Genomic DNA, 24665 nt, shown 5'->3' with positions numbered 1-24665 from the left:
TTTTGCCTCTTTTTTTTTTTTACAGGTTTTTCTGCAGTACATTAGACACTACATTTGTTTCACATTGACTAATACACATGGCTGGTGGAGCATGCATAACCACAAGCAGTAGAAGGATTTTAGGCAGGTGATAGCAGACGTTGGCTAGCACTACACATACTGAATGTAGAGCTCTTCCTTTGCTTCAGATTTGTACTAGATGTTACAAAGAAATAACTTGCAGAACTTAGAGTTGCTTCCTGATCTGCTCTGCAGTGCAGCATTTAAGAATACTTTGGAAACATTTTACATTAATTTACATTGAAACATAAACCAGAATCGTTAAATTGTAGTTGACAAACGTTTGTTGTGATGGTATTAGTTGTGAGTTAGTGTTAAGGGACTAGATTTTTTTTAAGTAATTCTACTGGTTTTGTTTCGTTTCATTTAGTTCATGATTGTTTATCTCCACAGTAGACACTCTTTCAAGCTGGGTGTTGGTATAAAAGATGTTTATTATACTGAGAAGATTTAGTCACTTTAGTTATTTCAGAGGATCTAAAATGCCATAAAATGTAGATATGTAACATAATGTTTACAGTACTGTTGGCTACAAGTCAGACAGTGTTAAATTGAAATTAGCTTATCCTTTTATTTTATCCAGCTAATTATTCAAACTGGTCTGGCTTGAACCCAAGATATAGGCTCATATTGATACAACTGAAATTACATAGACATTTCTGAGAAAATGATAAAAGGAAAGGTTCTTGGTTGTAAAGGCTGCTGTTTCTATACGTATATGGCTTCATATAAATATGTATGTATTGGTCTCTGGAACAACTTTTACACAGTGAGCATGTTTTTGTGAACTGACATCACACCTTGATGCTGATCAAGTCTAAAGAATTTCTTTCCTTACTGGAGTAGTAAAGCTTTCAGTTGTGCTTCTTTCTTTTCTTAAAAATGGAAAAGAAAAACACCCACAACCCAAAAAACAGGATAGGGGAGAGGGAGGGCAGAATTACTTGTTGTCCAAATATTCATGGTGCAGGATTGGAGAGGAGGAGAAGGAAGGGGGGAAGGAAACGGATATTAATTCTTTCACAATATTTTTAAAATAAAGCTTTTGGGTTTTCAGCATTATCTGATCACTTTAGACTGATGAATGAAAAATGTGTATTAAAGAATTAGAGGTCTTCTAACAGCATAAGGAAAAGCTATTAAGACATCCCATATTGTAGTATACCTGCGAGTGGGTAGTTCTGGTGAATATACTCCCAACATCATACATGGGTGCAGCATTCTTCAGGAAAAATGTTATGTAGGAGTGAATCATCTCAAATTACATGAAGAGAAGTTTTAATGCTGACATTTATAACGGACCTTACTGCTTTAAATCAAAGGGCACTGTTTCCAATGATGGCTTTGAACAGCAACACTTTCAAAACTCTGAAGCTGTGAAGCATTATTTTTGTTGTGAGAATCTGTATCATTTGTGCAAAAAGCATATGGCCTCTAACCACTTGCTGTAAAGCTGCCGTGACTTTTCTGAAGGGAATGAAATGTCCTTGAATTGCCTTGAATACCTGACAGGTTGGACAGGTATGGAAATATATAGCTATTTTAGTTACACTTCTCTCTAAGGGGGTCTATTCTGATTTCTATAAGGATTCTAGAAATTTCTAAATTATTATGTCTTGATATCTTTTGTCAGTGTTTGAGGCTTACAGTGCTGTATATAGGTGTGTAATATATTGCCTTTTGTATTTGTATAATTCTACTTTTAAGACTAGGTGTGTACATTTCTTAATATTCACCAAAGTCTGTGGAATAACTGCATCAGTCTACAGATGTCTGTCTTCACCTGAGAACCTGAGTTGAAATGAATGTGCCATGCTTTCTCATATTCCTTGGTTTCTCATGTGACACTGTTCTGTGTTTTAGTAACTCAGTATTTTGCTTTTTTTACAGTGAAGTGTTCTCATAACTGTATATGAAAACTTACATTCCTAGTGTATAAATGACAAGGTTGTCTTGTTTAATGTTTAATAACTCGGGCAGTAAAATAAACTTTTTTGAAGTGACATGCTTTTGTAAATACTTTCTACAGCAGAATATTTTGTCTCTTTACAGGCTTTGTTGAAATATGCATTAGATAGTAATATATTTGTTTAGTTTTCATGATACACTTCTAGAAGTCTCGGTAAGGTTGATCATATTACTTAAAATATGCTGAATGCCCATTTTACATAGCGTAGGCTCTGCAGTCAGGTAAGACACCATGTCTAAACCAGTTGGTTGAGAAACACTGATTGACAGGTGAAAGGTGTGTTCAAGCAGGTGAGTTGTAAACTGGTTGTTGGCAGAAGCAGATGGGTGTCCTGTCAGTAATATAGTGCTGCTCGGGCAATTGGTAGTTTTGATGGTCTTGATGTAACAGTGGTCTGATACATAGCCATTATCTGCAATGTGTCATCATTAGTAGAACTTCTATCCAGCAATCTTCACTGTGTTTCTGTGACCTGCTGGTGACCTGTGGGCTGTTGGCCATCTTTGCTGCAAGGGCATGTGTGGCTGCTTCCTGTTCCCCTTGTTCATGAAGACCCTCAGGGCTTTTTCTGTAAAGCTGCTTCTCAGCTGCCTGGCCCCCGAGTGTGCGGGTGCCTGGGGTGGTTTGTCCCCAGAGGCAGGACTTGGTGTTGCCCTTTAAACTTCCTAAGATTCACTGGTGGGCCCACGCCTCCTGCCTTTTGATGTCCCTGTGAATGGCAGCATCCCTCTGGGGTACCAGGCTCTCCTGGTTTTGTGTTGTCTTCAAACATGCTGAGGGTGAGCTCTGTACCATCACCCACTTTCATTAATGAAGATGTTAAACCATCCTGGCCTGAGTATTGACCCCTGGTGTACACCAGTGAAGCCAGGTCTCCAGCTGGGCTTTGTGCCACTGGTCACAGCCCTTTGAGCCTGACAATTGAGGCAGTTTTCTGCTCTGGGGGCTGCTCTTGCTGGTAACAACAGAAGCAAAGGCTGCTGTAAGTACCTTGGCCTTTTGCATATCTCCTGTCAGGAGGTCCTCTGCCCCACTCAGCTGTGGAGCCTTATTTTCCCCTTGTTTTCCTGTCACTGATGATATCTCTGCTAAAGTTTTTCTTGTTGCCCTTCACCTCACTTGCCAGACTGCTTCGTTTGGGTTTTGGCTTTCTTAACCCCATCTGTGCATGCTTGGATAGTGCATCTATAATCTCCCAAAGTCCCCTGTTCTTGCTTCCACCTCTTGTATGCTTCTCTTTCATGTCTAAGTGTGGTCAAGAGCTCCTCACTCATGCATCGAGGCCTCCTGCCACCTCTGCTTGATTTTCTGTGTGTTAGGATGGACCATTTCTGAGCCTGGAGGAGATGGTTCCTGAACATCAACCAGCTCTCCTGGGCCCTTTTCTCTAGGGTGGTCTCCTGTGGGCATCTACCGAGCAGATTCCCTGCACAAGGCAAGTCCTGTTCTTTTGTAGGTCAGGGTTCAATGTTTCTTTCCTTTCAAATATAGTCTTTGGTGCAATGCTGTAGAGAAACCTCGATGAATGGAAATGCTGTAGCAGATGGCAGCAGTGGGAGATCTCACTGTGCATTTTTTTTTCATCTCTTTCAAATGTCAGTCTTTAACCTGTTCTTTTGAATGGGCAAAACTCAAATTTCCCTTCATGTGACTTTGAATACCACCACCCCTTCCCAAAATGTAGTACAGAGTACAAAAGAAAGTAATGGTACCCCAAAACAGCCCTTAATGGAGGATGGGAGTACCTGAGAGCCTGCTGGCCAATTGACAGTGAGAAGAATGTTTGAAGGTAATACAACAAATTAGTAGCCAGTTTACAGAAATTAGTTTCTACAGACTTCACAGCTAGTTGCATGCACTGAGCCTGTAATAATTTTTCATGCTTTATGTTAATCTAGCTCTGTATTAATGATAATTTCAGTATGGGGGTTTTCTCCCAACCCACAGCTGCCAGGTAATAAATGAATCTGCTAATTTAGGATAGTGGGAAAAATGTCACTGTGACTCCAGAAACCTTTGTGAAACAAACCTTTACATTACACGGTGCTTGCTTCATTAACTTGATTCCCAAAATGAGGTTGTGTTTAATCATCTGTTACTCTAAATGTGCTGGGACAATACTGAAATTTAATGGTGCAGAAAGACTTGTGTAAGTTGGTCTGAGTCATACTGTACTGACAAGCTGCCTAGTTGTTGTTCTCATTGTTAATGCTGACTAATACTGGCAGTCCTCTATGTAGAATTTCTTGGTCTGGACTACGATGGTAGGTTTTTCTAGTGAGAGAGGGTGGATTTCAGAGGAGGTGAGCAGAAATACTGGCTTTTACCTCTACACCATACAGCAAAGTAAATGAAGGAGTGTGTGGTCTTGGCACAGAAAGTCTGCAGTGTGGATACGATTTAATGATGTGTCTGCAATACAAATAGTGAACCAAAATAAAGAAAAATCATTCAGTGTTTTCTCTGAAAAGATGCTTTGCTCATACATGCAACTTGAATATCATCTTTGATTCCTGGCAAAGTAGGAATAGAACAGTGACTCATTTAAAACATACATATAAAAACATGTTGCATACATGTGTGTATACACATTTATACATATATATGGTTTTGTCTTCAGCTATTCAAGGTAAGGAGGTTGTAGAACTGCTGGGGAGACTATTGGAGCTGGCAAAGACCTATGATACCATCGAAAATAAATGGAGCTAGGCAATAAAAGTTGTACTGTCACTGGTGTATTTTCCTTGTGGCTTTATGTGCTAAGAGTAAATTGATTTGAATATACATGGTAAAGGATCTTGCACTTATTCCCTAAATATGTTTTTAAAAAATTACCATATTTTTTGGTTTGATTTTTTTGTTGTTAAAATGCATGGTCGTTTCATTATTGTTAATAACCTGCAGTTCAGACTTTGCTAATAATTCAGATTAATTAAATTGGGCTAACATCATATACAATAACACTTTAGAATCAAGTGTGAGCCAAATGTCATGCCAAATGTCATACCAAATGTCAGCTTTCAGCAGACTGTCCTGCTCCTAAAATGGTGTTTGATAAATCTGCTATAATAAATCACAAAAGGGAAAGACTTTTGCAAGTTAACAGCACTGATATTCCCCAGAACATTAGTTACTTTTTACTTCATTGGGAAATCCCATTCCTCATTTCAGCCATTAAAAAAACTCCACCCAGCTGCTGTTTATCGAAGGATTTCAGCTCTCCCTGTACTGACTGGAGAGAAGACACAGGCACTGTCAGACTGATTCAGCATATCTTGAGAGAGGGAGATACTCTCTGACACCCAAAAAGTGTTCATCCCATCTCCTTTCCTTCTCATCCTGAACCACTGGCTTAGCATTGCTGCCTAGTTACTGCTTCCTACTGAACTGAATCTGTACATCCCTCTGCTTGCTGCATAAAGCCAAAATAAGCTTTAGCATAGCATCAGTCACTTCAGCATCGCTCCAGATGTCAGCAGCTGTCCTATTTTAACTGAAGGCCTTACAAGCAGGCAGATGTCTAGGAAGCATAGATCTGGTTTAGTAATTCTGCTGGCCAGGATATAAGGATCAGCTTGAAATAACGTGGACAGATGCTGGGAGTTAAGATTCAGGCTGCCTCTGTTTGGATTATTTGAGTAATTATGAAGTAGTTGCATTTCTGAATGTCTAAAGCAGGGAAGAAGGAAAGAACTGGAGCACAAATCTTTCTATAGCAGTCCTGCTTCTGCCATTCTTGCTTCAGGATCCCACTTAGAAGTGTGTAATAGCTTTATCAGCTTCTGCATTTAAACAGAATAGCAGGAAGGCTGTTAACGCTTCCTTACAACTGAATGATAACTGTTCAGCTCTAGCTGAATCCTCTGACAAATCTGAGGCTTTGTTCTTAACTGTTCAGCCTGGGAAGGAGCTTCTCGACTGTCTTGCGTGTCTCATCAAATTCATAACTTTAAGCTGCTTTGGTGATCTGCCAGAACTTACTTACTCTTTCCTGCTACCAGTGTAGGAAGCCACGCTACAAAAGCATTGCCCTTGTTTCAGGTGTTCAAGTCTTCCCAAGCTCAGAGAAGGGCTGATGAGAGATTTTTATCACTTCAGTCTTTGCCCAAGACAGGCTTCCTGACCAACACCAGATGTGTTATAAGGCTGCCAGCCTTGTGCTGAGGCATTCACACGACAGCCAGTCCTATGTGTGGCCATAGGAGCGAGGCCAGAGGCCAGCGCCAACTGGAGATCTTTTCAGATACTCGGCCCTTGTGTGGGCAGACCTCTGTGCTGTGGAATGGCAGGAGGCTGGATGCACCTCCCGAACAGCCAGCGGGAGAGACAGTTTCAGAAGTCTCGACTGGATATTGCACTGAGCCCACGGAGCACTTCAGCTGCCACTTTCCTGAACTGCTGTGATCCAGGTTTTTAACGGATTAGTTCTCTGCTTTGGCATCATTACCCAAAATAAAATGTGCTTATGGACAAATAACAAAGAAGAAACTACTGAGCAATCGTTTTCTCCAAGATTCCACACTGCATTGTCCATCTTTTGTAAAGCCTGGCATGCATGATCCATACTGCAGCATGATCTGCGTGCTCCGTTCTCGATGACTGACAGAGTGTTTTTGTACCTTAGGAACAGTATGGGATGCTTGTGAGCATGAAGAGTTTTGACGCATTCTGGTAATGGTGAGATGAGTAACTTGTTAAATATGCCAACAAAATTAGTTACTAGGTAGATCCACTTACGAGGTATTTGATGCCATAATTTAATTTCAGGCAGAAAAGCAGTGCCTTGGAAGAATCTGTATTCAATCTTGAGATACTGAGCAGCTTTAATGTGCCTTGACATTCAGTATGGCATTCATAATCCCTGTAATTATTCCTTCCTACTCTAATAAGAGCAGGCACTGTACAGCACAAGTACTGAGGGTTAGTTTTGTTTCATGCTTGAAAGGAGGAACACATCATATAAAGCACACTTTGTACTGAGCTGTGGGAAAAGAGGTGAATGGGAGGCTAAACCAGAAGCTTTAAAAGCAGTTCAAAATGTCTAGTATGCTTCCTCTCTGCCTGTCTCTCTAGGCAGTTTTGAATGAATGAAGAAGCTGCACAAAATGAGAGAAGCACAAAGCTGAGAGCTTACTGGAGGGGGGAGAGCTTTTGGAGGAAACCTCTCCTCCCATGGCTCCCACCTGCCTGCAAGGGCAGGCATCGTCCCATCAGGCAGGGCTTGTGCTACAGTGTTCTGCCCCTTCCCTCCCTCTGCCAAAAACTTCTGCCTCTGTCTCCTTGGAGAGGAACCTGAGCGCTGGTACTGCCACAGTAACAAATACAAGAAATTAACACTGAAGCAACCAAACGTGCCACTAGAGGAACAATTATGGGCAATACTGGTGACTGCGCCCCGCTACGTAGGTTTAAGCACTGATGATTTTCTTGTGTGTTGGTGTTGAACTGCTTAATGGGTACCTGAAGCCAAAATGTCAGGAACTTCTGGACTGTTTCTGGTAGAGGGTTAAAGAAAAGGAGACATACAATGAATGGATGTGAAGAATAATTTTTTATGCTCTTAAAGGCAGTGGCCACTAGGCTGGCTATCGAGGTGCCCCTTAAACTGGAAGAGACAATGGAATTAAGAGGACTTGGTGAATATACTAGCCATCAGCTGATATCTGAGGGAGTTTATGGAAGAGACAGTGCAAAGGCTACAGCCTTTGGTCAGATGTGACCTTACAAGGTGTGAAGGGGGCATCAATAACGATGGAGGGTTGGACAACTCAAGATGTGCAGATATCAACCAAAGAGGAGAATGGAGACCCTGCAGTTCACAAGGTACATAGAAACCGCACATCTGCTGTGATCGAGGAGCAAAGCTGTCCATGTGGCATGGCATAGCTGATGTGTCCACACAGAGCAAGAACGGGGTGCAGATCTGACTATAAGAGGTCCCAATAAAAAAAAAAAAAAAGTTAATTGTCTCACTGATTTGGCCAGTATGATGTGACTTGGAAGGGGTTTTTTTAATAATGCAAGGAGTTTGCGTAACAGAACTAACAGACCACTCATGCAGCAGTATGCCAAAATATTCACTATAGAAATAATACGTTGGAATAGCTTTTGTAAGTGAAGTATGAGCACAGACTGATCCACGGGACTGACAAAAGGCACGGGTAAAGCTAAGAATGGTGGAGTAGTGCAGCACATTTAAAAAATAGGAAATTACTATATGATCTTTAAGCTAAAATCTCTTAGGAAAAGAGTAGTAAAAACATTTTAGTGGGATAGTGTTACATGTCTGCTATAATCCTTTGGGGAGACATTTCTAGTCTTCGCAGAGGAATGTTAACGGAAGCTGTCATTAGGAGAGACTTAAATTTTCTTGCTATAGATTGGAGGACAAATTCTATCAATGATTACAGGTTTTCATTGCTTCTAGGAGTCATAACTGACACGCTTGTTCCACAAAATGTTCCTGAACCAGCAGCAGTGTGTGCTGCTTCAGGCTTTGAGCATATTTATGTTGCATACTGCTTGCTGGGCAGTGGATTCCTGAAACTGCTGAAAGTAATAAATCAGCCCCAGGTGGGAACTCTGCTGGTGAGAGCACCTTTCTGGCGTGTAAACCACCTTGTTCAGCTGGGGCTCTGGTACTTCTACACACGGCTTCATTACCACTGTCCAAGACTTACAGTGAAGTAAGAAAGAGTTATACAAAATAACTTTAATTTTTTTTTTACAGTTTGTCTAAAACAACAACAGACCTCAAATGAAAGGACTTTTTATTTCAAAACGATGAACTTCCAGAAATTAAGATGGCTAGACAGTGAAATTTACTGGCCTGAGAGAAAGAGAAAAAAAATCCCAAAAGCTCAAAGAAACTTTAGTCAAACGACAGGGTCTCTAGCATTTGCACCTTAGGAAGGGAAGAAGTCTTGTATGGAAAGCTGTCAGTGAAATGTTATCCCCTTTAAAAGTGTACTTGAACATCTGTAAGGAACTGAAAGAAGGGGGAACAGAAGAAAACATACAGTCTAATGGGATCAGAAAGTCTTTGTGATGGACTGGATAACCAGAAGACAAAACTGAGTAACATACATGTACAGATTCCTTAACTATAAAAACAGAATAAGAGAAAAAGCACAAAGGGGAAGTAGCAGAAACAGGGGACTGAGACCAGCAAATGTAAGAAAATGTTTTCAAGAAGATTGACATTGCCACCCCATGGCCAGTCAGTACAAGGACATAATGATGCACATTCCCAGGCTACAATAGGACCTACAGTAAGGTTATGTTCCCACAGTGTCACAACTGTTTCTCTGAATTGACAGTGAAGGTCAGGCGTCCTGGGTAGTGCACAGCCTGCGCTGTTGTTCATTCCCACTGCAGACACCAGGGTAACCCCCACAGGTTCATTTACATGCCACCGTACGTGATCTGAATAGAGTGGGTGCCTTATGCCAAGAAGAACAACCCAGAGACTCACGAGGTCAGTGGCCTTTAAGCTGATAAAGGTCTCTTTAAGCTTTTAGTTATCACAGCAAATTACATTTCCTTGAGGCTTTGAGCCAATGTAGTAGAAGCCTCCATGTGGTTTGTTGTGCGGTGCTCTATGGAAATACACGCATTAAACTTTTTCTTTGCAGCTGCCATTACCCGCACAGATGACGTGAAGCACGGCAGGTTTGCAGTCCTGAAGTCATTCTATGGGTCCTTCTAGCAGTCAGAAGGAAGATGTCCCATAGTGATCTGACTTGACCACATTTCCTCAAATCTCTCAATATCTACTCAGTGGGTAAGTTATTATCTAGCGTAAACTCCCCTAGCCTTGCCACTCGCCTCTTCTAATCTCTCTGTTATTCTGACAGACAAATCAAAATGTCAAGTCAAATAAAACACAGAGCACCTATGACAGCAGGCTGTTATATGGCAAACAGAAGAAAGTCAAAAATGTTCAGGGTGCTCAGCTGGCCTTTTTCCTATGGACTAATGTACAGCAAATGCTCTTAGAAACAGCATGATGGAAAATATAGGCTCTCATTCAAAAGCAAACATGGAGCACCCGTACGACTTCTCACATATCACTGTACCTCCTAGGTGTGCACGTGACTGTCATCAACTAAACTCACCCCAATTCATATTTCTTAGGAAAATTTTCTTTTTCTATAGAGTTATATAGAGGGTGACTGGACTGTCTGAAAAAACTACATGGAATTATATGGGAATGTATGATAAAAGAGAAATGCTGATTAGCTACTTAATAAAACTGATAAATCCTAACTTTTTAGAAGCTACTGTATTGTATAGATGAAATGAGAGTTTTGCTGTCATAGTTGAGCTGTGCTAATTACGCAATTATAATGCTTGTGGAGAAGGAAATTTGCAAAAAGTATATTAAATGTTCAGCACTCTGCTGCCTGTCAGCTGAAAGAAAGGCAAGTTAATTGAATACGACAGTCTATCCTCTTTCTGTTGTAAATCAGTGGTTAATTATAATGTGCAGCTACATGGCCATATGTCACTTGCTCTGGCATAACTGTAACGTGTCTCGTTATTGATCACTGCACTGGTGGAGCTGAAAGCTGCTATACCCCTGCACTAAATGCCTTAGAAGTCTGATTGGTTTCAGTATTGCATAAAACTACTCTTCATTCAAAGTTTGGCAATTAAAATTAGGCCAGAATTCCACCAGAATCTAACGTACATTTAGTGTGTTGTGTTAGTGTGCGATTTTTTAAAATTTTTTTTTTATGATTGCAAATAGACTTAAATACAAAAGAAAACAGATGAAATGGCAGAAATATCCCCTAGGAGCAGGCACAGAATTACTGAGAAAGAGCTGTTGCCAAGTCAAATTTTTCTGTAGACTTGCTGATGATAAGCAGAGCTGTCCCAAACTGTTTTAATGTCTCCAGGTATCTGGAAATTGGCTACTTTTAATCTGTAGCAGCTTTGGTTGCCTACTACAAAAGTGCAGAGTTGTCTAAATGATTGTTTTTCTCAAAAGTTTGTTTTCTGTTTGATAATATACTTGTGTCTGATTTAAAATACTGCTTAGAAACTAATCATGGTTTTAGATTAGTGTCCCATAGAAAACATTCCTCTACCTCACCTCTCCTGATGGACTTTCAGGCCAGAGGGCTGGTCTGTGTAGGTGCAGACACCACAAATGAGTGTGGGAATAAAGACAAAGCCTTAAACCTGAGAGGCCAGTTGTTCGGTGCAATAGAGCCTGGGGCTGCAACCTTCAGCCACTGGGAACTGGAGATAATGACGGAGTTACTGGAATATTTTTAAAGGATAATAAGGAATATACACTGGAATTATATTGCCAGACATTCCTTTATCTTTGCCCTGGGTAAGCAGTTTTCATCTGTGAGGATAAACCACAATGTAACAGTATGTATTTGGCATGAAGAGCAATACGTCATGGTAGGGAAGAACGCTTAATGAAGCTAGCTAGGCTAATTGTGGAAGGGGGACAGTTTCCAACACGGATCAATTGTATCTTCCATTCTGCTTCAGATAGCTCAATATTGGACATCACGCAAAAATGTGATGTTTTGTGGTGCCAGGAAAACCATTATTAGTCCAGTTTATTGGACTGTGCATACTGTAGCTAGTGTGTTTAAACATTTTTATTCCCTAGTAACTAAACAAAAACTGGTGAGTAACATCAGGTATTCTGTTGAAAAGGGGAATCAAGTCTTTACAACATTTGGTTGCTTGAAGATGAGAAAGCATCCAGCTACCATCAACTAGAGGAGAAAGTACACCACTTAAACATTACTTACCCACTTGTGTCTGGAAAACAGGGAGTTGGATACCCATCTAAATATTTGCACTAGTTTACACTGAGGACTCAAAAGCATGGATGGAAAATTAAAGAATAATTAATGTTTTGCCCATTTAGACCAGAGCCCTTGATGCCACATTCTCCTCATGATAGCTGTGGCCAGAAAGGTTTGCTCCAAGGTTTGCACTGATCTGATTTCAGTAGATCAGAATCTCACTGAAGACTTTTTATCATGTGCACTGTAAGGCAGGAAAAACACATTTCATTAACTTAGCCGCATCAGCGCAGTTTTCTTCTGTCACTGTTTACACCACTTACTGGGTGGTTCCAGTATTCTTCCACAATATTTCCACTTACCTGAAATGAAGGTGGATGTTCTTCTGTTTTCTGTCAGCAAACATCTTGAATTCTGAATTCAGTAAGAGTGGTGGTGTTGATGCCCGTGAGAGTAGAATGTCATCCTTCATCTCAGATTGTGTGTTCTCATTGCAACCACCTTACCCTTCCTTCTTTGGGTACATAGTTTCATAAATAAGCATCTCTTGCATGCAGATTATTACTTGAAAGTCGACGGCTTTCAAATTTGTTTTTTTCAGGCCAGCATTGAGATACCTTGTGGAACCACAGCTTTCAACATGAGAGCTCTGAACTTTCTGTAGTCGCTTGCTCTGCTTGGTCCTATGTTTTTGGTGCTGTGGCTCTGGTTTTGGAGCATCTCTGAAGCTCACCTTTCAGTCATATGGTGGCTGCTCAAAAGGTGTATCAGTCACATATGCCCTCTGTGGTGCAAGAGCCCTTTCTCCTCTGGCTGCTGTTGGCCTTGGCTTGCTCCCTCTCACCTTGGCCCTCATAGGAAGCCATGAGCTGAAAAGCAGGGGCCTGATGGGTGTCATTCTGGGAGTCTCTGCTCCAAAAGGCCAAGATGAATGTCATTTCTAAGAAGCATTTTTCATTTCTTAAAGTACAGAAATCTAAGAGCTGGTATCTATTCAAACACCAGACTGTTCAGGGCAGCATGCCCAGAAATGTTGGTATTTGAGCTGAAAAATGTAAGTGTTTATACATCCCACTTCCTGCGTTTGTCTTTGTGTAGTTATGGTATGGGCCTGATTTGTAAGGCGGAAAAAAAAAATACCATTCTGCCTTTTCCATTTTACTCAGATGGTATTTTGCAATGCATGTATCTTCCACTGGATTACATGGACAGACATAAGCTCTTTGTGCTAACTGTTCTTGGGTTAATGGTGGCTGCCTCCATCTAGTTGTTTGTAGACTTACTTGGAAGCTGCAATGACAGAGAACAAATAAATAAGGAGTCCTTCTGCATAAGGAACAACTACTTACGATTCCTGTGAAGGAGGGAAATGGAATATCCCAGGTGAAGAGTTTAAAAACAAAACCAAGACATGACAGCACTAATACCATTGAGACTCTATGTAGATGTCACAGTGTTATGGCTTTATTTATTTCTTCCTGTTGCATGACGGACTGCATGTTTTCAGACAATATAGTCTTCTAGCAGTGTTTATCAAACTTTTTGCTTTCCCTCTGTATTAACAGAAACTCAGTTGCCCTGATGCGAGCAAGAACAAACCAGTTTCCGACTGCAGTGCAAACCTGGCTCTGGAGGAAGGGAAACAATAGCTCTAATGGAAGGTATTTTACAGTTACAGCATCAAGACATTGATTCCATAATTGCAGTTTCTTCTAGCTGGCCTGGCCAGGAAAGGGGTGTTGCTGTTGAGCAGCACTGTGTTTTTCTTATGTTCTGTATTTCACTTCCCAGATCTAATCATGACCTTGCCATCTGAGAAACACTTGCCGTCTATACAGGGCTGGGTGGAAGCATGAACTTTTCTTACACAGAAATGCCAGCATTGTGAAATGCTTTGCTCTTAAATGGGACTTTTACAAACAAAAATATGTCAGAAACACTAGTATGTGACTTTTCTATTGTCCTTCTATGTGTTTTACATAATATATATAAAAGGAAATAATCTCCTATTCTATCTCCTGGCCACTCTTGTCAGCTCCCAAAGATGTCTGTGCATGTAGCTGAATTCTGGCCCTCACGGTCTGTGACTTTTTTTTTTTGTATCACTGCTTCACATAAACTTCACAAGATGAATATTAAAGGTATCTGTCCTTTGGCTAGCTTCCCTCAGATTTCTCTCTTACAGTTAGTTAACCAAAGCTATATTTAACATGTACCTATCAGCAAACGATAGAGTACCCCTTCCCTCTGTAGCTAGAGTAACACCCCAAACCTTTTCCTCAGCATGTGCCTCATATTCTTGGAGATTTGATGGTTTGAGCTTCATTTGTAGGTGATGCCTGGGCCGGCCTCTGCATCATGCTTCTATGCAAGCAGGTTCATGGGGCTTTTCAGGATGGTGATAGGGTTTGTCCAATGAGCTTCTTTATTTTCTAATGAAAACACTTCTATGATGGCTTCAAAGTGGAGCTGTTACACAGCTGGATGAGAGCTTCTTTCCACTTTGGCAGTGGCTCATGAACATCCTCCTTCCATCTCCTGGTTATTGCCTTGATGCCTACTATGGATGCTGCAGTCCTGCACAGAACTGAGACTGAGCACACATGACATGGCTCAATTACTGTCAGTACCTGGTGCTTGGCTGCTTTCACAGCCTGTTAATTAAACTTCAACAGTGTAATTTTGGGGGTCTGTAATTTCGTAATGCTGGAATTAAGGCTCTTTATCCTTGGTGACTATCTAGAAAGTGGATTCTTTGTGCTGAGCTGCTATGAACTGTCTTGCCTGGCAAGTCAAAAGTTATTGTGGTCGGCTGTGAGGGATCAGACACAGCGTGGGAGGTCCTGAGCACCACGAGTGGAACAGCTTTTGTAATCACCACAGGCTAGGCTGGACCTCTTGTGGTCACTTGTAGTCAGGTCATCTCCTGCCTCTAGTAGCTCCTGGTAGCCAGCATGATTGAGAGTATCCCTCAGGTCACCTACTCTGGTGACAAATGGTCCAGCTGTGTGAGGGGGCAAATGAGGTTTAAACCTATTTTTGCACATCACTTTTTCCCCCCAAATACATGCTGTTTGTCATCTGGCAGGTATGGTTCTTAGCAAACCAGGCTTTCCCCCTCCTTTAGTGCTCATCTTTTGATCTGAGATAAAGTATGTGCCAAATATATATCAAGGCAGAAGCTTTGCAAGCCTTCTAACATCAATTGTAAGAGAACAAATATGGGGTGAAATTCTGCTCTTGAGCTCTGTAAATCTAGAGGCACTGCAGAGATGACAATTTTGAGATTGCTCTGGATTTAAGACATTTTACTTAGGTAGAAAATCCAGTTTGTGATGTCCATAGTAAAACATTTGAGTGTTTGGAAACAAATTAGTTTCTGAAAGCTTTCACATTTATCAGGCCTTTGGTTAATATTGCCAGGCATTGATCTGTAAGTAGCATCAGTTCCTTATAGCAGCTGCCCTCTTTTCCTTCACTTGCTTGAGGGAGTTTGTTACACAGTGGTGAGCATGTTACTGGTCTTGGCTAAACTAGCAAGTGTAATATTGCCAATAAATAATATTTAGAAAGACTGGCTCATGGTTATCTCTGGGGACTGCAGAAGCCAACTGGCTGGTGAGCTCCCAGTAGACTTTCTGCAAAAGCCCAAACTAAATTTGAAAGAGTAAATATATAATTGTGTCAGAACAAACATCTAAGCTCTTTTTGTCATAAGCATCTAAGATCAACTACAGCTAGCTCCCAGGTATCATCTAATGTTTAGTCCTCTGAGAGAAAGGCTTTTGCAGTATTTAACACAGGGACGATTAGCCTCACTGACATTTGGGTGACCAGCTGAATGGATGTACATACTGTAGCTTCTTATAATGCTACTACGGTGAGAGAGAACAAGAATATTTATTTCTCCACCAGAATTTTACCTGTGAGTGCAAAAGGCAGTGTATTATGTTGCCCTAACCTTGTCATATAGAGGACTTGATATGTGAAGCCTATCAAAGCTCATGAAAGAAACAACACATCCAAATCTCCATTTCTGGTTGTAACCGAGCCCTTCTAGCAGTCTCCTTCTCTGGCACTATGGAGCCAGACTAGTGTGGGGCATTGGAAGGCTTTATTCAAGCATCCTACCAACTCTGAGTCATGCTGTGGCTTTGGCCAAGTCCATATCATCCTCGTCTCAGACCAACATGTTATTTCCTCATTTTCATTGTTTAAGGATTCAAAGCAGACTTTTTTACCCTTTCTCTTTCACTGTCTCTCCAACCCTTGATTTTTCATGTGAATTTCCATAGAGTAACTATTCTTTATCAATAAATACTCAACTATGATTTATGATTATTTTACTCTGGCGGTGCATGTGTGTCTTCAGAGAAGCTTAAACTCCATGGCATGAAATGCTGTACAAAGTACCTCTTTGTTGAGCAAACCAGGTATTTAGAAAATAAATGGGAGAAAATTATCATCTATATAGTTGAAGATAAATTAACATACAGTTTGTTATTATGACACATCTAGGAATTAATACAAGTTAGTTGGATCAAATCATGAATTACTCCTGCCCCTCTGTCTAGGGGGGAGCTACAATATGGTCCTCAATATGAATGTGTCTTCATTTGTATAACAATGGGAAATTGATGCAACGGAGAAAATTAGCATGAGAAAGTTCACTGTGAGATCTTACAAAAAGGGAAGGGCTTATTAATTCACAAAATCTTTAAGTAAATTGATATTATCCACTTGCACTTGTTCTTCTATACGTGCAATTCATTGACACCCCAACACTCATAATATTCATGAGTACCAAGCCAAACGAGTCCAGGTGGCCTGGCCAGGATCACTTGTGTTTGACATGAAGGAGCAGGAATGCCAAATGCCAAGCCCTCAAGGTTCCCCTTGACTGGGGACAACAAAGTAGTTTCCGGACAGATCGTTCATATCCCTTAAGAGGCATCAGCTGGTAAGTGGTCATATTTTACCTTAGAATCCCTCTTACTTTGCTCTCCATAAGTGATAGACCAGGTTGCTGCCCATTGCCTAATTTTTCCTTATTTTCAACATGTGTGTTTTCCTGAGGGGCTAACAGGGGAGGCAAGGCGCACCTGATGCTGCAGCCTTGTTACCATCCTCCCGGGGTCAGGATGCTGGGTCTTTAGCTGACAGGTCTTCTGTGTTGTGGTTGTTTTCAAAGTGCGGGTCTGTGGCCTTGACATAAACAGAGCAATTCCTTATTTTTTCTGCTGGGAATGGTTTTCTGTTTTAACAAAACAGTCCATTCTTTTAACCCTCTATTCTGCTGTTCCTGCTGGTGCTTGCACGCATTTCCATTCATACAAGCCTTCATTTTTCTGTTACAAATCTCTACAGCTGCTGTAGAGATTCCTGATCCCTTTTTATTAAGATTCATTTCACTAAAATATATCATTTAATGCCACACACATGCAGATGAATGCTCTGTTGAAACGTAAACGAAGCTTGTAAATAACTGTTAAAGTATCATACTCAGTGAAAGAAAACTCTAAAATCTGGGGGGAGCTCCATCCCCTATGTCTGCTGAAGCACAGGCTTGTTAAAATGCTGAAGTACATGTAAAATAATTAAAATACTGATGTAGCCAATATAAACACCTTGAAAAATAACAAAATTATGCTCACCAAAATAATAAATGGGAAACTGATAGTATGTATTTCCCATGATGTGTGCTGGAGGATTTGAACACACCGCTCCCACTGGTGTTGTGAAGTTACTGCTCTGAATTTTCTGTTAGTGGCAGAAATGCAAACCCTTTGTGGCTTACTATCTTCTTGCTTGTGCCCAGCAATGGAAGTTATATGTTATTGCTGACAGGAGGTGAAATCCTGACTTTACCTTAAATCTCGAAGCTGAGGTTTGCTAGTCAAGTGGTATGGAGTCAAGAGAGGTGAGTCTGCATTTCGTAGCCACTGTTAGAGCATGCCGTGACATCTCAGCATTAGACACTTTAAAATGCAGAATAGCACAGTGAAGTCACTAATTAGCCCTTTGCAGCTAGTTATTAAAAACCAGTGTTGAACAACTGAAAACTGACCCGTAGAGGCCTGCACGCTCCTGGCTTTTAGCCCTATTTTAGCTACTTACTATTACTTGGAAGTAGAATCTATTCCCTTAGTAACCTTGTTCTTCTTTCTGGAAGTGGATTTGTTTGTGACACCAAGGATGTGTTTCCCATATCAGTGACTTGCAACACAGTGCAGTCAAACCGTTTAGCCTGAAAACTCTAGCTGCCTTAAGGGGAGAAAAACATTGCAAATGCAAAACTTCACTGATCTAAGTTTACTCCATGGGTTCTAATACAGAGTAATGCCTTCTTGGGATGGGTATCTGAACACCCCAGAGGACTGGAAGCTGCAAGGCTGGATTTATCCAAGTTGGATGGAGATACACCCAATTTTGCACAAGCTACAATTTGTGGGTTTTTTTCCTAATGTTGAAATCCAATTAAAAATGGAAGTTAAACATGGTAAGATCCCACAGGATGTAGTAAGAAATGCCACACACTGTCCTATGTACAATCTTAACACAGAATCCTTGTCCTCAACCAAGCATGCCATCGTAGAGCCATGGTCCTTGACTACTTTTGCCACCACACCCTTTCTGGCTTTTTCAAATTTTGGACTGGACTCTGGTACAGCATTCACCACAACTGTAAAGTAAGTGTGTGAAAATCTTTTCTGTTTTTTAAATTTGGAAACTGGAATCAGAAAATTCAAAAGGACTATCTGTTCCTGCCTCTACTACAGAACTCCCATGTATCAACCTAATCACTCCAAAATGTTTCTAATTTTCTAATGTCAAATATTTGCATATGTGGTTCTAGACAGCTGAAACACTGAGTATTTCCAACCTGCAGCTGAGGTTTGGTACATGTGATACACACGCATGCATAAATATATATACTCAGTAGTGGTGTTGGTATTGATATCCAAGCTGGCTCATTCAAAATTAATTCTGATAAACCTCCAGTTTTGTACTGCTATGTACATTCATGTACATATAATACATGTGTTAAGTGTCTCTGCTCATCTATGTGTGTGAGCTGCAGGCTCTTCAGAATCAACTTAAGACAAGCTAGTCTGAATACCAGTATCACTCCTGAAGCAAGCACAACCTTACCTATGAGTTACAGACCAGTTTCTGTAGGTGGTGTGAAATGTTTGTGCCTTCATGTTTTTTCAGCTTTCAAAGTGCTGGTTACTCTGCAAACGCGGAAGTCCTCTTCTCGGAACTCGGCCTTATGCCCTACTGAGTAGGAAGAATACAATCTTATCAGAAAGCTGGTTAATGTTTAGGACTCTTATGTTACAATAAGATCCCCATAAAATGATTGTGAAGAAGTATGTTTATTCAGTGCACTTGAAGTGAAACAAACAGTAGTTTAGAAAATTCATGGTAACCACTGGTTTATTACACAGAAAACTTCACAAGTACTAAATTTACTATAAAAGCACACAACAACCAGAGAAGTAAAAATAAAATAAAATAAAAAAAAAAGGCAATTGGAAAAACAAAAAAGCAGTGTGAACAAGGTTAAGAATCATTTGTGCAAATGGCTGTGTTTCTGGCTTGGAGCCAACTGGGTGGAAAAAGAAATTGCTATACATAGATTCCCAGAGGATGTAACAGAAGTTGTAGCAGACTGCTGGAGGCTGATGTATGTCAAGAATGAGATTCGTGATTAGTAGTTTACGATAATTTAAGCAGGGTCTGCTCACAGGTAGTAGACTCCACAAAGTTCTAAACGTGGAAGCAATCGTTGGTGTTTTTCAGCTACTTGTGACAGTAAGTATAAACATGCTTTATTTACTAAAACTAAAAGGGAGAAGGATGCTTCAGCACACATTTAAGGGTCCTGGCAACTTGACAGCAGCAGGCTTTAATTTCCATAGATGTAAAAGTATCTTGTCACTGTCATTAAAACTCCCATCTCTGAAAGTACATTACCTGAGTAACATTTTGATCAAGTATGATTGCACAAGCTTTATACATGGCATATTCAGATTTCTTCCTTTTTTTTTTTTTTTTTTTTAAATCCAAAACTAAGTATACTTTGCCAATAAAATACTATTTTATTTTTTGTCACAGGCACACAGCAATACCATGTTCTTTATCCAGACAGTATATATCTATCTATTTGTTTCCATGTAAAGAAATATAGCAACAGGGTTTTGGTCAATCTGCCTATAGCAATCTGCTGCTCTAGGACAGTTATTCTGCATTACCTGTAACTGCCTCTGTAATCAAGTTGGGCCTGCTCAGCAGAACAAACACAACTGTATGTAACAATGATGTGCTTCTGAGGTAAGAGTATCTTAACTGCTCTTAAATAATTATTTTTTTGAACATTTCACATATATATAACAAATAAAAGGGAAAGCTGGGTACAAACAAATGAGAATATACACCATCTAGGATTAGTGAAGATCATCGTGGAGGTAGAGCTGTACACCTGTGAAGCTCACAGCAGGAAAAGCTTGCCATGCCTCCAAAAGCTCAGGCTTATTTCCCCTTAATAATTGTTAGCAGTTTTAACAGAAAGACGTAATCAGTTACACAGGTAACAACAAGGTAAAACTCCTTTAACTCCATGTATTGAACAGATATAACTGCTGCAGTGGAACTCTCATTTTTCCCCATACTCAGGACATTTTTAACATTAATTTTCATATACGCCTTATTTTACGTGATTGCTTGATCATAACTTTTTCTATTTATGCATGATTTTTATGTTTATAGCTTACAAGTTGTCTGTCAAAAAAAACTTCAAGAGTGTTGACTGGATTTGTCTGTGGTTTTAATGTGAAGGGAATTTTACCATGGAAAGTTTTGGTTTTTACCATGGAACAAAAGGTTTAAAATGCCACCTATAAGCTGGGAAGATGGTCTTAGATTTAACTGGGGGGCAGATGGATGTCGTCCTTCCCAGGAACGCTCACTTTTGCTTTCTTGCTGGAGAATGCTCTAGGCTCTTCCAGTGTATTGTACTTCTGCACTGAGAATGAAGAACATGTTAGCTGTGTTGCAGGACACTGAGAGAGTGGATTAAACAAGAGAGCTAAAGCTTCCTCACACTGAAATACAGCAGATCTAAAAAATTCTGGAAGGCATTTGTGCTACACTGGAACCAAGTGTTATTTTAGAATCAAAATATGGGATATTATAAGTATCCTTCCCAAAATCATAGCATTTGCCTTGGAAGTAAGAAATGAGTTTTTAAAAAAATTTATAGATAGCAATGTATAAATAGGGGTGAATTAAAGAAGTTTGACACTGGGAACCACATTTCTCAAAGCAGCAGTTTTAGTTAATTGAATTGCTATCTTTCTTGCTTCTCCTTAAGCTAAGGGATACAGTGGTTTACTATAAAATTAGTCTGTAAATAAATGCCTTCAATTAGTGGTTATTTTGAGAAGAAGGGAGCTTACCTTCTGCAGGAAAGAAGATTATCTTTTCTGTTTTGAGATAATTGTATTTTCAGGCCTCTGAGTTATGGAAAGTGATGACTATTTGGAGATGTCAACTCTTTGCGAGGTGTAAAATTACACAGTACAAGGAGAAATCATCAAGAATCTTAAAGGAATTAAAAGGGGTCTCTTTTGTAATCTATTCTTACAAACCTTCACACAGTACTCACTTAGAAAATTTTGATTATAGAGTTGAAAAGGCAAATAACAGGCTATTGTAAAGGTTGTCTGAAATCCCTCCCTGCGTATCTCTGTCTCTGGACTTAGTTCTTTGAAGGTTAACCTGAAACATGTTGCTTGACTTTACAGTAATAAATTCTGGAATAATTTCCACATTGTTTTAATTTACTTTAAATCACTGCCAGGCATTTCTGACTCCTATTTTAACATGATTTGTCTGGAATTAATAACACAGTAATAGGTTATACAGTATTTGGGTCCAAACTGTAAGTGTCCACTCATTTACCTTCTAATTTATAATTTTCAATTGGAGTCATATAAGCCAATGACTAATTTCCACCATCAATAATGTCCACTGCAAATTAGCAGTAAGAAAAAAAGGAAAAAATGAATTGTGCAATGTGCTTATTCATTCTAGAGTTTTCAATACGCAGCACCAAATGTTCCATGCTGTATCTTATACAAGTCTTAGGAATGGCAAGCTTTGTAACAGCTTGCCTCCAGTCTTCTCTAGAAACAGAAAGAACAGCTTACACTAAGGCTTATATGTTTTAAAAAATCAGTGTATTTTTATAATTTAAAAAGCTGTTACAATGGGTAGTGACCTCCTAAGCATATAAAGAAAAGGGGATAGTCACGCTAACCCATGAGTGTTACTGACCACAGGTACAATTGAGTGGGCTTGGTGAGTTATTAGGATTTCTTTATCTGTAAAATGGGGATAATAATATTCACCAGCTTTTAAAAACCATTCTAAGATACACGTGGCTAATTATTAAGTAGTGTGGATTCTCCCCTGTGAGTAACACACAGCTGCTAATACACTGACTTATCCACTTTCATATTAGCATCTTTATTTAAACATTCACTATTCCTACTGTGACATGGCAAAACACTCATTTTGTCAAACAGCAATTGTAAAGAAGCTTTTATCCAGCACAAGTGTAATTAGAGTAGTAGAGAAGTGATGAGATTGTCATCAGCTTTGAGCTCGAGGGCCTATCTATTTTAAGTTCAAGTAACTGAAAGTAGCAAAAATAGTTTCCAATTCAAGTCTGCCCTCCACTGGCTTTAATAAAACACTGCTAGTAAATTTTGGATCAATAGTGTCTTTCTGTAATGAAGTAGAGGAACTAAATTAATAGAAGCTGATACAATTTATTGAGACCTTTAGTCAACATTTCTTCTTTAATTTTTTAATAGTAGTTAAATGATTTGTAGATTTCTTTTTAAAGTCCCATCTAGGCTCTCTGGCAGATTCTTGTTCTTCAGGTTCTCAAAAGCCCACCAGCATATCATTAATATCAGAGCTGCTGGAACTACAACATGAGAAATAACATTCTGCACATGGTTTTAAAGACATTTAATAGAAAAGCTACAGAAAAATATTTTGCTATGATACAATTAACAATTCTAATATGTAGTGCTATATGTACTAGTGAAGCACTAATGTCCTAAAAGAGACCAGTATCAGTCTAGTCTAGTCTAGCACTCTGTCACTAGAAGCAGTCTTTCCCCCTAAAATGTGAAAGGAAAGAACAACAACTTTTATTAGGGTGTTTATTTTAGAGAGAACTTTCCATCACAAATCCCACAGGCAATTATCTCTTAACTCAGGAAGACTCATTTTCCTTTCTATATTTAAAGTAGGAAGGTAATAGGGGGAAAAAAGAAAGCTATCTTACTTATACTTACTCACATAGATTCATCTAGCATGAATTCAACCCCAAGGTGACATTTGTGTTTGGAATAGAAAATCTGTACCATTATGCACTGGAGGATGTGATCAAGCTGAAAAGCCTCTGGTTCATTTATCTTGTCATCTCCATGCTTCGTTACACATAACAGCATCCAATCTTTTGTGACTGCTATCTAAACCTAAAATAAAGGAGTAAAATGTGGTTCCTTCAGATGCGTACTTAATACACACTTGAAAAAAAGGGAAAGAATAAAAGTATTACAGAAATGTCATTTTACTTAGACCCTGCAAACGCCTGAAAATCAGGGTCAGATTCATAGCTTGTGCCAAGTGTGTCTAACAGACTTCATAAAGCAGAATGTAAGGAACTTTCAGAAGTTCCTTAAATGTCCTTTGCGTGTGCTAAAATTCTTGCTGAAATAGCTACCATTCAAAATAAACCCCTTAGAAGTCCATGTAACATTTGACAGGATGCAGTGAAAGGCACACAGCTGATCTGTCCTTACTGTTTTGTGGGGTTTGGGTTGGGTTTTTTGTTGGGGTTTGTTTTTTTTTCTTTGCTTTGGGTAGGAAGCTATGCAAAAGCCTACTGAAATCTCATTAATCACTCCAGTATGTACTGTTACAAATCTATTGTTACAAATCACCCTCTTAAACTGGACTCCAGAAAAAGAACATCTAAAATGTCTGCCATTCTGCACTTCCAGGAGATTACTGTTTGAGATTTTTGATAATCCTAACTGAAAACCAGCAGTATTGCCACACTGAAACACAGATATTTTCCTGAAAGGTCACTGGTGTTCTACGCGTTAGTGGAAACACTTTAAAATGAACTTACAGATACACGAATTTGCCTGTCAATATATAGAGAAGATATACTTGTGTGTCTACTTGACAATATTTTAAAATTAATAAAATCTAAAAACATTTGTCTGGGCTAAATATGGCATGTGATTATGCTAAAACAGACAAAGTCTTGACAGAAATTATGTATGAAAGGCAAAAGGGACAACATTTTCAGAGATTAAATTTTATTTTAATAGGGTAGTAAAGACTTCATTAACCATGAGTTGCGCTTCATTTGATTCTGATAGCACTACACCAGACTTGCAAAGAAAGGAAACAGCTTTCCTTGATCACCTTCTGGTATCTATGAAAGGCCTTAATTACTCCTCATTATAATACTAACTTACTGATTCTAATCTTCCATGTGCTGAAGATCTTGAAGAATTTTCAGTGAAATCTGAACTACTGAAATAAAAAATAAAGACAGACATAAACACTGATACTTTTGTCCATATTGTTTTGATTTCAAGTTCTGAAAGGCAGTTCTTTTGGGAGCATCGCCTTTAGTAGGAATGTCATGCAATGCATTCTGATGGGGCTCGGCAAGAGGAGGTGTGAACTGCTCCTCACCTTGCTGGTCAAGGTTAAGGCCATGCTGAATTAGAAATATGACAAAATGTTTGTCCTTAAGT

General features: G+C 39.6%; 1 protein-coding gene across 1 annotated transcript in view; it reads left to right on the top strand.

The window, feature by feature from the left end:
* The window catches only part of HYCC1 (hyccin PI4KA lipid kinase complex subunit 1), a 51055-nt gene extending 48992 nt beyond the window's left edge, over positions 1-2063 (top strand). Inside the window, exon 12 of the mRNA XM_074900410.1 lies at positions 26-2063. Within this exon, the coding sequence (XP_074756511.1) occupies positions 26-112 (87 nt within the window). The 3' untranslated portion in view covers positions 113-2063. The remainder of the gene's footprint in view (positions 1-25) is intronic.
* Positions 2064-24665: the final 22602 nt, after the last annotated feature.

Source organism: Athene noctua, chromosome 2 (assembly GCF_965140245.1).
Source record: "Athene noctua chromosome 2, bAthNoc1.hap1.1, whole genome shotgun sequence".
Taxonomy (NCBI): Eukaryota; Metazoa; Chordata; class Aves; order Strigiformes; family Strigidae; genus Athene; species Athene noctua.
This window is presented reverse-complemented; position numbering and strand designations above follow the sequence as displayed.